Source organism: Schistocerca americana, chromosome 1 (genome assembly GCF_021461395.2).
Source record: "Schistocerca americana isolate TAMUIC-IGC-003095 chromosome 1, iqSchAmer2.1, whole genome shotgun sequence".
Lineage (NCBI taxonomy): Eukaryota > Metazoa > Arthropoda > Insecta > Orthoptera > Acrididae > Schistocerca > Schistocerca americana.
Genome location: NC_060119.1, coordinates 840,501,874 through 840,514,502, shown reverse-complemented (window position 1 = coordinate 840,514,502; position 12,629 = coordinate 840,501,874). Strand labels below are relative to the sequence as shown.

The 12,629-nt window shown below is 39.1% G+C and overlaps 1 protein-coding gene across 1 annotated transcript in view; it reads right to left on the bottom strand.

The window, feature by feature from the left end:
- LOC124613240 (transcription initiation factor TFIID subunit 2) overlaps positions 1-11,657 on the bottom strand; it is a 116,167-nt gene extending 104,510 nt beyond the window's left edge. Inside the window, exons 1-8 of the mRNA XM_047141921.1 lie at positions 11,430-11,657; positions 11,292-11,346; positions 11,045-11,208; positions 10,751-10,967; positions 10,393-10,631; positions 9,385-9,606; positions 9,052-9,265; positions 5,729-5,986 (exon numbers count right to left, since the gene is read on the bottom strand). Coding sequence (XP_046997877.1) covers positions 5,729-5,986; positions 9,052-9,265; positions 9,385-9,606; positions 10,393-10,631; positions 10,751-10,967; positions 11,045-11,208; positions 11,292-11,346; positions 11,430-11,473 — 1,413 coding nt within the window. The 5' untranslated portion in view covers positions 11,474-11,657. The remainder of the gene's footprint in view (positions 1-5,728; positions 5,987-9,051; positions 9,266-9,384; positions 9,607-10,392; positions 10,632-10,750; positions 10,968-11,044; positions 11,209-11,291; positions 11,347-11,429) is intronic.
- Positions 11,658-12,629: the final 972 nt, after the last annotated feature.

Here is a 12,629-nt window from a genome sequence, read left to right as displayed (position 1 = left end):
AATAACTATGCAAAATAAATTGTATGATCCTTGCCTTTAAGAAAATGCTGGCAATGTGAAAAACCCACTACCTAGCTATCTATCATCACTTACTTGAGCTCCATAACAGCACATGAAAAAATTAAAACTTAGATTATCAGTTTAATAGCAGTAGTGTCCAAAAATGAATGCAGACAGTGTGATTGCTGTGTACAGATGCAAGCTAAGCTGTTGACCCTGCACTCACAGCTCCATGCTATGTTGGCTTCCAACACACAGCTTGAGGTCACCGCCAAGGGGCAGCATAGTGGGGGGGTCACACGGCTATGAGAGGGGGTCGAGCACGTCCCATGTGTCACCCGATCGGTCCACTGCTGTGGTCGCCCCGGGTCCTGCCTGCACTGTGGTTGATCCCTCACCCGTGGTTGTGTGGGGGATCATTCCAAAGTCTGGCAGACAGCGAAAGACTTTCCAAGGGGCCGATTGTAGGGCCTCCCTGGTTCGTTTGAAGAACAGGTTTCGAGTGTTATCTGTGGCTGACGAAGTCTCTGAGCTGGATGCAGTCGTCCACCCTGCTCCAGAGGAAGTTTCTCGACCTGCAAGGTCTGGGCATTCACAGAGGGTGGGTTTGCTGGTAGTTTGTATCTCCAACGTTAGGAACATGGCTGCCAAGGAGGGGGAAGGAAGCCAGCGTTCACTCCGTGTGCATACCGGAGGGGGGGGGGGGGGGGGGGGGGGGGGGGAGGAGTTATCTGGATGTGGAAAGGTGTTTCTGGATGCCATGAAGGGTACAGAGTGCAGCCAACTGCAGGTGGTGGCCCATGTCGGTACCAATGACATGTGTCACTTTGGACCAGAGGAGATTCTCTCTGGTTTCGGGTGGTTGGCGGAAATGGTAAAGACTGCCAGTCTTGCTTGCGAGATTAAGGCAGAGCTCACCATCTGCAGCATTGCCGATAGAACCGACTGTGGTCCTTTGGTGCAGAGCCGAGAGGGTCTGAATCAGAGGCTCCAGCAGTTCTGTGACTGTGTAGGCTGCAGATTCCTTGACTTGCGCTATCGGGTGGTGGGTTTCCGGGTTCCGCTTAATAGGTCAGGAGTCCACTACACACAGGAAGTGGCTACACAGGCAGCGGGGGCTGTGTGCACGGACCTGGGTAGCTTTTAGGTTAGATGATCACAGGAAACCACAGAAAGGACGTCTGTCTAAAAGGGGGCAGGTAAAACACAGTAGTAGAAACGATCGGTATTATAGTTGTAAATTGTCATAGCTGTGTTGGTAAAGAACCAGAGCTCCAAGCCCTAATAGAAAGCACTGAAGCTCAAATAATTATAGGTATGGAAAGCTGGCTAAAGCCACAAATATGTTCAGCCGAAATTTTTTCGAACAATCTAACAGTTTTCAGAAAGGGTAGATAAAATACAGTTGGTGGTGGTGTATTTATGGCTATCAGAACTAGTTTACCTTGCACTGAAATTGAAGTACATAGTTCATGCGAAATAGTATGGGTAGAGGTTATACTTGACAATTGGACTAAACTATTAATTGAATCATTTTACTGAACCCCGCGACTCACAAGATATAGTTGCTGAACAGTTCAAAGAAAACTTGAGTCTCATATCAAATCCGTACCCCACTCATACAATTATAGTTGGTGGTGACTTCAATCTACCCTCGATATGCTGGAAAAATTACACACTTAAAGCAGGTGGCAGGCATAAAACGTCATCCAAAATTGTACCTGATTTCTTAGAAAATTATTTTGAACAATTAGTTCATGAGCCCACTCGAAGTGTTGCGAAAGCATACTTGACCTCTTAGTAACAAATAATCCTGGACAAATATGGAGTATCATGATGAATAAAGGGATTAGCAACACAAGGCAGTTGCTGCTAGGCTGAATACCGTAACACCTACAACCATCAAAAAGAAACGCACAGTACATCTATTTAAAAAAGCTGATAAAAATGCTCTTAATTAAATAAAGTATTGGAAATTTTTTTAATTATATACAGATGAAAGCCACATTTAAATACTACTTTTCTACATAGTTGCCACTTAAATTAAGGCACTTATCGTAGCGATGGACAGCTTGGCAATTCCTTCATCGTAAAATTCGGCCGCCTGAGCCTTCAACCACGTGGTTACCGCTTCTTGAAGATGTGCGTCGTCATCAAAACGCTGCATAGCCAACCACTTCTTCATTGCTGGGAATAAGTGGAAGTCACTCGGTGCCAGGTCAGGACTGTACAGCGGATGACGAAACAACTCCCACTTAAAAGATTCGAGAACATCACGAGTGGCATTTCCCGTGTGAGCCCGGGCGTTGTCGTGAATCAGCAAGATCTTTTAGAGCCCAACTTTCCCCTGCGCTTGTTTTGTATTGCTCTTCTGAGGTTGTGCAGAGTTTGGCAATACATTTGAGAGTTTATTGTAGTGCCTCTTTCCAGGAAATCCACAAAAATCACACCCTCTCTGTCCCAAAAGAAGAGGTAACCACGTGGTTGAAAGCGCAGGCGGCCGAATTTTATGACGAAGGTATTTCCAAGCTCGTCCATCGCTACGATAAGTGCCTTAATTTAAATGACAACTATGTAGAAAAGTAGTATTTAAGTGTGGCTTACATCTGTATATAATTTAAAAAAATTCCAATACTTTATTTATTTTTAATTCTAAAATGCAATGTACTTTGTGGATAGCCCTCGTATATACCGCATAAATTAATACGTGATGGTACTGATCCCCAACGGTACACAAAATGGGTCAGATCGCTGTTACAGAAGCAACAAGAAAAGCATGTCAAATTTAAAAGAACGCAAAATCCTCAAGATTGACAAAGTTTTACAGAAGTTCGAAATATAGCATGTACTTCAATGCGAGATGCTTTTAATAATTTCCACAATGAAAATCTGTCTCCGAATCTGGCAGAAAACCCAAAGAGATTCTGGTCATACATAAAGCACACCAGTGGCAAGACACAATCAATACCCTCAATGTGCAGTAACAACGGTGAAGTCACTGATGACAGTGCCACTAAAGCAGAGTTATTAAACACAGTTTTCCGAAACTCCTTCACCAAAGAAGACGAAGTAAATATTTCTCAATTGCAATCAAGAACAACTGTCAAGATGAGATACATAGAAGTAGATATCCTTGGTGTGGCAAAGCAGCTTAAATCACTTAATAAAGGCAAGGCCTCTGGTCCAGATTGTATACCAGCCAGGTTCCTTTCAGAGTATGGTGATACAATAGCCTCATATTTAGCAATTATATAAGTTCGCTCACGGAAAGTTCCATACCTAAAGACTGGAAAATTGCTAAAGTCACACCAGTACCCAAAAAAAGGAAGTAGGAGTAATCCGCTGAATTACACTAACACTAACAGCGATTTGCAGTTGGGTTTTTGAACATATACTGTGTTCGAACATTATGAATCACCTCGAAGAAAACGATTTATTGACACATATTCGGTACGGATTCAGAAAACATCATTTTTGTGAAACACAACTAGCTCCTTATATTCTTGAAGTAATGTGTGCTTTCAACAGAGGATGTCAGGTTGATTCCACATTTTTAGATTTTCAAAAGGCTTTCGACACCATTCCTCACAAGCGTCTTCTAACCAAACTGCATGCCTACGGAATGTCGCCTCTGTTGTGCGACTGGATTTCCTGTCAGAAAGGTCACAGTTCATAGTAATAGATGGAAAGTCATCGAGTAAAACAGAAGTAATATCCAGCATTCCCCAAGACAGTGCTATAGGCCCTCTATTGTTCCTGATCTATATTAACAATGTAGGAGACAATCTGAGTAGCCCTATTAGATTGTGTGCAGATGATGCTGACATTTACCGTCTTGTAAAGTCATCAGATGACCAAAACAAACTGGAAAATGATTTAGACAATATATCTGTGGTGTGAAAAGTGGCAACTGACCCCGAATAAAGAAAAGTGTGAAGTTATTTACATGAGAGCTAAAAGAAAGCCACCAAATTTCGATTAAGTGAAAAGTAACACAAATCTTAAGGCTTCAAATTCAACTAAATACTTAGAGATTACAATTACAAGTAAACTAAATTGGCACAATTACACAGATAATGTTATGGGTAGACCAAAGCAAACACTGCGATTCAATGGCAGAACACTTAGAAGGTGCAACGGATCTACTAAAGAGACTGCATACACCATGCTTGTCCGCCCTATTCTGGAGTACTGCTGTGCGGTGTGGGATCCACATCAGGTGGGACTGAAGAATGACATCGAAAAAGTTCAAAGGAGGGTGACTAGTTTTGTACTATCACAATATAGGGGAGTTAGTGCCACAGGCATGACACGTGAATTGGAGTGGCAGTCATTAAAACAAAGGCATTTCTCGTTGCGACAGGATTTTCTCATGAAATTTCAATCACCAGTTTTCTCATCCAATTGTGTAAACATTTTGTTGGCACCCACCTACATAGGGAGAAACAATCATCACAATAAAATACCAGAAATCAGGGCTCGCACAGAAACATTCAAGTGCTCGTTTTACCCGCGTGCTGTTTGAGAGTTGAACGGTAGAGAGACAACTTGAAGGTGGTTCATTGAGCCCTCTGCCAGGCACTTTATTGTGAATAGCAGAGTAATCATGTAGATGTATACAATATACATGCTGAAACAGGCTTACTAATAAGTAGTGCCTGGAGATGGTAACAAGGAATTACAATGAAAAACTGTACATAATTATGAAATTACTGAAGTATAGGAATTAGTATAGACTGCTACTCTCACCATATACATGATGATTTGAGCAACAGATAGGTGCATTTAAAAGCAGACTAAGCTACCAGACAAAGTCCTTCTTCACACATTCATACAAGCACAACTTATACACACGTGACTTTTGTCGTCTCTGGGCACCGAGGTCCATCTGTGGCTGAGCTTTTAAATGTCATTTTAAATGTGTCTGCCACTCAGCACCACCTCTATATGGTGAGTAGCAATCTATCCTAATTTATATTATTGTTATTCCATCTCAGGTCCACCCACTCAGCTGAAAGGTAACGTGTTTGCCTATCAAGCAGCCTGTGTTCGATTCCCAGCCAGGATGGAGAATTGCTCCACTCATGGACTGGATCTTGTGTTGTTCTTATCATCATCATCATCATCATCATCAACATCACCACTACCAACACGCAAGCTGCCCAATGTGGCATTGCCTGAAATAAGACTTGCAACTCGGTGGCCAAAATCCCATGGATAGGGCCTTCCGGCCATCAATGCCACACAATCATTTCACTTAATTCCATCTCAGATATTCCATTGTTTAATTACTGAATTAGATACACAAAATTTGTCATGCAATGGCACAAGATGATGTGTGTTTTAATTTACTTGGTACAGTCTACTTCATTGTTTAATTTACTTGCTCCAAGATTTTGTATCAGTTTTGTATACAAATAAGCAAGCCATAAATGTGCCATATTATTTGTCACAAATAATGCCAACACCTAATAGATATCTGTAAGAACTGCAAACTGATACTACTACTCCTACAACTTACTATTCCCTTACAATTTTTTAGTTTACTAATAAATTATGACTGTGAGTTATTAAAGGGTGGCCTTCAGTTTAATAGGTAGGCTAAATAAAAACATGTGTAGAAAAATAAATAAATGAGATCATCCCAGATGTACAGTACCCCAGTTAGCTTTTAGTTGCTACGCAATTTTTCTCTCTTAATGAATAATTATGGAAACCATTAACGTACCTGCAAAAGGAGTTCCTGCCCAATACGATGTTCAAGCATCCTCATGACAAGATGTGCTTTCTTGCGCAGAACTTCAAGATATCTTGGAGACATGGTATGTAGATTACGAATGGGAAAATAAAAGCCCTGATCACTGTTTAATGTCCGAACTGGTGGTGCTGGAGAAGTAACAACTGATGGAATGGGAGCTGGAGCCTGACTTGGGTCAAGCACAATGCCTCCATAGTTCTCCTCATACTTTACAACTTCTTGCAGCTCCTGAAATAAAATTCAAATACTACACAACTAGAAGAGATCAGAGGGGCTATTAGACTATATGCATTAATTTATTCATAATGTAACTTTCAAAAAGAAGATGACAAAAAATGTTTAGAAAACACTGGACTCCATATTTTTCTCATGTTATATTTTTTTCAGTATATAGATACACTTAAAACATCAGTTTTGTGAAATTACTATGAGTACTGATTAACCATTTGGCACTCTGATCCAAAGTAGATAATAAAACTTTAATTTTTATATAGGTCTGTTCACAGAAATGAACATAGACAGACTGAACCTTTAGTAATATGAAAGATACGTCTACTCTCCGGGAGGGGACAAAAAGGTAACGAAAATTTGTTAGTGCAAAAAGTAGAAAGTTCTCGGTCGCTTAGTTATTTTTTTTATCAGCCCCCCCCCCCCCCCCCCGATGGCACCTATTTTTTTTAAATCCAGTTATTGTTCTCTACTACAAACTGCAAAATCTGTCAAGTTTCATCCCCAACAGAGACTCTTCTCTGACTACAGATAGATGTGGGAATAGTATACTTCATAGAATTATGCAGTATTCCACATTTCATTGGGAACACAATGTGATCCTAATTACTACATCTTCGGGACATATTCACCCACAAGGCTAATGTAACTGCATATCAGGATTATGCATGTACTGACACAACAAAGATAGTGACAGCAAACAGTAAACAAGAAGTATAAAATGTGAACAACAAAACTATTTGTAAAATAATGTTTTGTATTAATAATTTCCTTGGATTTGTAACAACTTGTCCTGCATTATGATGAGCTCTACAAAAGATCTCAACATCAGCACATATGAATGTTCCCACTAGCCAATGCAGGCATTAACATATTAACTCCGTCTTCAGCAGCACATCACAATGTAGAAAGTTCACAAACAAGTTAAAAATGTATGTAACAATTTTAGTGCATGACAAATTTAACCTTCTGCTCACATCACAGTTTTAAGAAACAAAACTTAGCATAGCCCATTCTAAAAGCCACTAATAATAACTGAATACAGCTATAGACCCAAGGAACAAGCTGTGTTCATGCCTGAATCATGAAGTGCAATTGGCCTCGCACTTCATCTGATACACATTCTGCAAGCTAATGTGTATACTGGCACTGTAGAAACACTTTGCAGCAAGAAGTGCTTTGAACTCTGCTTTGAAAGCTTTCAGTCTATTGCTTGGCTACAGCAAATATGGCTTTCAGCATAACATTTGAATCATTACACTTTTAGAACCATAAAACCATTGAACTTGATGCTTTGCAAATCTGTATACAACTATTTTTAGTCCTACCACCAGACGTGGCATTTGGCAGGAGAAATTGTTTTCATTGTCTAAACAAAAGTATTGCAATATATGTATCCTACACTAACTCAATAGACAGAATGCCTGGACAGGTGAAACCATGTGGGCTCATGAGTGTTTTGTCCCAATTTGAGTGGGCCACTACAAGTACTGCTAATAGGATATCCAATGGTAAGTCTGCGTCAGCAACAAGATGGGGTACATATTCACGTGTTCTTCAGAAATCTAAAGAACCAGCAACATTTTAAACCGAAAATTGGCTTAACAGATGCTATGTTTAATAAAATTGCACCACCATGAGATACCCAAAAAACTTACAGTGAATATAAAGTATTGGATGATATTCTGTTGACTGGTTGCATACTGACTGCAAACAAAATCTTCTGCACATTGGTGTCATATTTGTGCATTATCACACGAACAAGAACATAAAACAAGAATTACTTATGTGGACTTACCAACTGTTCCACTATTTGCTGGATGTACACTGTATTATACAAAAGCATATACTGAGGGAAGGTAAGGACAAAGCAAAAATTTTAAACAACTCTATGCTTCTCTACTGTGCTGTATCAATTTTTGTGTTGGCATAAATATAGTGGTATGAATTATTTCAATAATCTTATCACACTGTCTGTGCCAGCTTTTAAAAAAAAAAAAAAAAAAAAAAAAAAAAAAAAAAAAAAAAAAAAAAAAAAAAAAATATCAGAAATGCATGATCAGTCAGAGTGCAGTATAAAAGACACTTATGGTGTTGGCAGCCTTTCCCTTGTATGCCGCTGCTGGTACAGGTTCATGAGATGAATCACAGGAAGTCAACATGGCAGATCATGACTGAGATGTACATTGAGGTAGATTAAGATGTAGGTAACCAATGTTCTCATTTGAAATTTCCTACAGTTCTTAAATTTCAGCACAATCAGAAATGAGACACACAACTAGGTCATTGCATTGACAACTGTGTACCTCAAGCTATGCTACCCATGGCAACCTTATCTTTGTGTTGGGATTCATTGGCTCTGCTGACCCACAAGGGAATTATCACATCCCAACCGAACCAAAGCCTTGGGCTATACTGCAGATCAGTCAAGCACAACAACCAGGCTCTTTGCTGTCACATTCACTGTATTTATCAACTCACAACTAAACTGTCACATTCCAACATTACCATGCCTCCAGCTTTGCTACAAGTCAGTTTGTGAACATATCTTGGTATTTTTAGTGACCAAAGATATATGAAAATCAATGCACAATCTTAAAATTCATAATAAACAGATCTGTAAAAGTTATTCTGGTGCTCTCCTTATCAAACACAAGTGTAATCAATCTGTATCTTCTGTCAAAAGAAATCACCACATTCAGCAATTCTCATTGCCTACCTTATATTATCACCCAAGTGGCTACCACCAACATCACCGTATTGCTAAAATCTGCAAACAATGCAAGATTCGCCAACAACGTAAGTGCACTTTAGCCCTCTTTCCTTTATACCAAAAAAGGAATAATATAAATTACACCACTGACTGATACAACAAAATGTATCTTTTGTAGTATAGGGTATGTCATGTATTTGACTTCAGCTCCATACCACTACATTACAATCAATAAGATTGTGGTTTCATTTAACTAATTCCTTAATAATTAATTTGTTATAAAATGACTGACAAGTTAAAGAAGCTGTAAAACTACATTAATTTCAGGAGTAATTTGAAAAATGGTTCTTACAGACTGTATCCATTCTCTATATTCATTGTTTCCAAAACACTTTTTTGCGTAAAGGCTGCATAAGTAAGTGGATACGCCTTTTGGCAACCAAGTGTCAGACCAATTTTGCATTGAAATAAAGCACCCAAAGAATTGCTCTGCTATAGCTTGCGCCATAGCCTTACGGGTAATATATGTTTGATCTATGATTGCAGGTGAATGAAGTAAATTTGTACTGAAATAAAGCAAAAACGAGAGAATGTTAATTCACATTCAGTGACAAGGTATGTAAACATATTGCACACAGGAGAAACCTAAAATTATTATGATTTTAGTATATTAACTGAACATTACCTCAATATACTCATTGTAGCATATGCAGAAACATCTTGATCAACTTCATCAACAAACACTTGTTTGTAACATGAATATGGGTAACGATTAGCCAGTGTTTCCTCATAAAATTCAAATGCTTCATGCATGTATCTTGCTGAAACTTTCAGCGAGGGCATCAGCTGAGGTAAACAGAAGTGTGTAACCTCATGCATGTAGGGGTCAACAAATATTTCAAATGGCCTGAAAAACAGGTTATTATTATTATTATTTTAAATGTCAGGGTCAGAGTTATTTAGGCTCTGTTTTATAGCTTTGAACATTGCTTGTTAATTGTTTCCATAAGCTTGAATTCAGTGTTATAACACACAAAGAGTAACGGAATTTACCAGCAATCAGAGAAAAAATAAGTGAACGGCAATAATGACTACTAATTACAGGCCTTCTCACAGATCATATGCCATATTGAAATATAAGAAACTGTTTCAGGGTGTAAGAACCCTATTACTGATTAAGGCAGTAAATGTATATCGTATCTGAGACATGATGTCTCTGGGAACCAGGACACCATCTGGGTCACTTGCAATGTTCCATTTCGACTGCAGGTTTCAAGTTGTAATGCACATCATGTTCAAATCCAAGTAACTGTCACTGCCAAATGCAGCACGTTAGGATTCAGAGGAAAAAAATTGTAAATCCTTGACCTGCTAACAAGCTGCACTTCACAGAATAGTTATATGGATTTGTAGATGTCAAGTATCATGGGCTGGAAACAGAAATTTAAATAAAACATAAGAAATGACCCAGACAATGTTCTTTTTCACATAATGTATATCACTAATGCAATATAAATCACATCACACCCCAGCATTAAAGGATACAGTGAAAAATGTGACATGAGTGTGCTGCATACAGATGAATGGCCTTCTCAAAATATACAAATAAACTAACTAGATATAACAACACACAAGACACTACAGAGAAGATATATTACATCAACTTTCATCTTCTTATGTATGGTTTACATACCCTACAGCAAGTGCAATGTTGGGTGCACAAGCTGGAGTGGACAGTACATAGTGAAATGTCTTCCGCCGCATGTCTGGTGTGTATACAACTTCAATAAGATCACCACATGATACTGCAGTCATACTTTCATCAACTGTGAATTCTAGTTTCCAAGTGCAAGGTTCTGCATAACTATCAACACAGGGAAACCACAAACGGGATGAATTCTCATGTCCATATGTGAACATATGAGCTGCTCGCTAAGAAACAAACAAATTAATGACAGACATATGTCAGAAGTGTATCCTATAATTCTATTTCATGAACTAAAGTTTCATTGCTTAGAAAATATTTTGAAGCGGTCTTTTAAATAACTGACCTCTGCCAATGTTCCTTCAGTGTCCGGGATGACGAAATGTACTCCACCCTGTGGCTGTTCCAGAGAAAACTCAATGCCAACCCTAAGGCCTCTCCCTTCACCAACCAACTGACTAGCCTCTGGAGGGATACTAATAATAAGTTCACCTGCATTGTTATCAGGATCAATCTGTTGTGCAGCTGCCAGGTGAGCAGTAGAAAAATATTCCAGGCTTCTCCTGTAACATCAGTGCAGTAAATTAGTGTGAGTGAAACGAGCACAGTGAACTGGAGGTATGAAGGAGAGCACACTTACTGCTTAGAATCCCCCTGACAAATATCCAAAAACGGATCAAAATACTGGAAAGGGGCTTCAAAGGAATCGTTCAAGAGGACGCGATAAATGCGACATTGTTTTGCATTCAGTTTAATATGCTTTAAATTATCTTTCGATGGAACTATGGTTAGTTCCGAAAATCCCTGTACAACAACAAACAACATTGTTATTGGAGTTTAAGTATACCGAATTGATATTCATAAGTCATTTATTTTTTCGTACTTACAATAATACTTTGTCTCTGGAAGTTGATACCTGTAAGGCTTACAATTTGATGAGCTGTAAAGGTAAAAATAAGATTATCTACAGTGTTCCACCGGAAGTAATATTACTGTATGTAGGGGCACGCGTAAAGTATACTTATAATTTGAATGGTCTTGATTTGTCGGCTGTCTTTTCTTTCTTCATTGCAACTGTTACGCTTTAAAAACCTACCGTATTACAACAGTGTACTGTCAGCACCTTGTTTATAAACAAACCCCCACCGTCGACGATCTGCCATTACCAGTCAACATCTTTGGAAAGCGCATTCTAGTCTTTTAGAGAGAAAGATATCACTGGGATTTGAGCAAAGAGGAAAATATTCATTTCACATGACTCCAGGCCATGGAGGTAAAAATAAGAGGAGTTGTCATGACGGCACAAACTTGAAGCCGACCCAAGTCAAGATCCGCCATGTTAGCTACCCCAAAACATTCGCTTCTGGTAGTTTGATTTCGTGTAGTCGTGAAGTGTTTTGATAAAAAATGCCGGCTTGCGTCGCTTACTGGTGTACTAATCGTTCTGATTGTAGTCTAAAGTTTAAACAAATCACATTTCATCCCTAAGTGGTCTTATTTAATCGCTATTTTCTTATATATACTTCAAATTCTGATGCACTGTGAAGTAATACAGTATGGTTTTATTTCTGTGATTTGACTTTAGATTTCCTATAGCCCGGTCCACACGCAACGATGTGTCTGCGCAGACATCGGCGCAGATTTCTGTACATGCAAAAGATCGCTGCAAATGTGGTGTGTTCACACGGCACAAACCCCAATCTACTACTCGCCCGCCATCTGTCGGTGTAGAAAAGAAATATCAGTGGCAAACGACTACGCTCACCGTAAACGTCAAAAATTTAATTCAGTTATTTTGAAATATGGAAATGGAGGAAGTTCTGTTGTGGTCTGTGTTCGCAGCTTGTGTTGCAAAAAACATTCACACCAACCGCAGGAAACAGAGAAAGCGGTCAAAATGGTGTAGACAGTGGCTGCTAAAGCGAAAGCAGTTTTCTCACGTACATTTAGTGCGAGAGTTGCAGGGCGAACTTGTTTTGTTTTACATTACGTGGTGTTCCATTTTCTGGCACATTGACACCCCAATTTCATGTCCTGCTTGGTCTTGGCATTTCTTGATCACTAAGAAAGCCAAGCAGATCAAAATACCATAACATTGGCTGGCATACTTGATCTACTCTTACACCAGATCTTCTAGATTTCTGAACTTTGGATAACTCTTTTCGGTAATCAGTTCGCTGACAGACTTAATTTACTTGACTTGCCTTCATGGATCATCCTTCAGG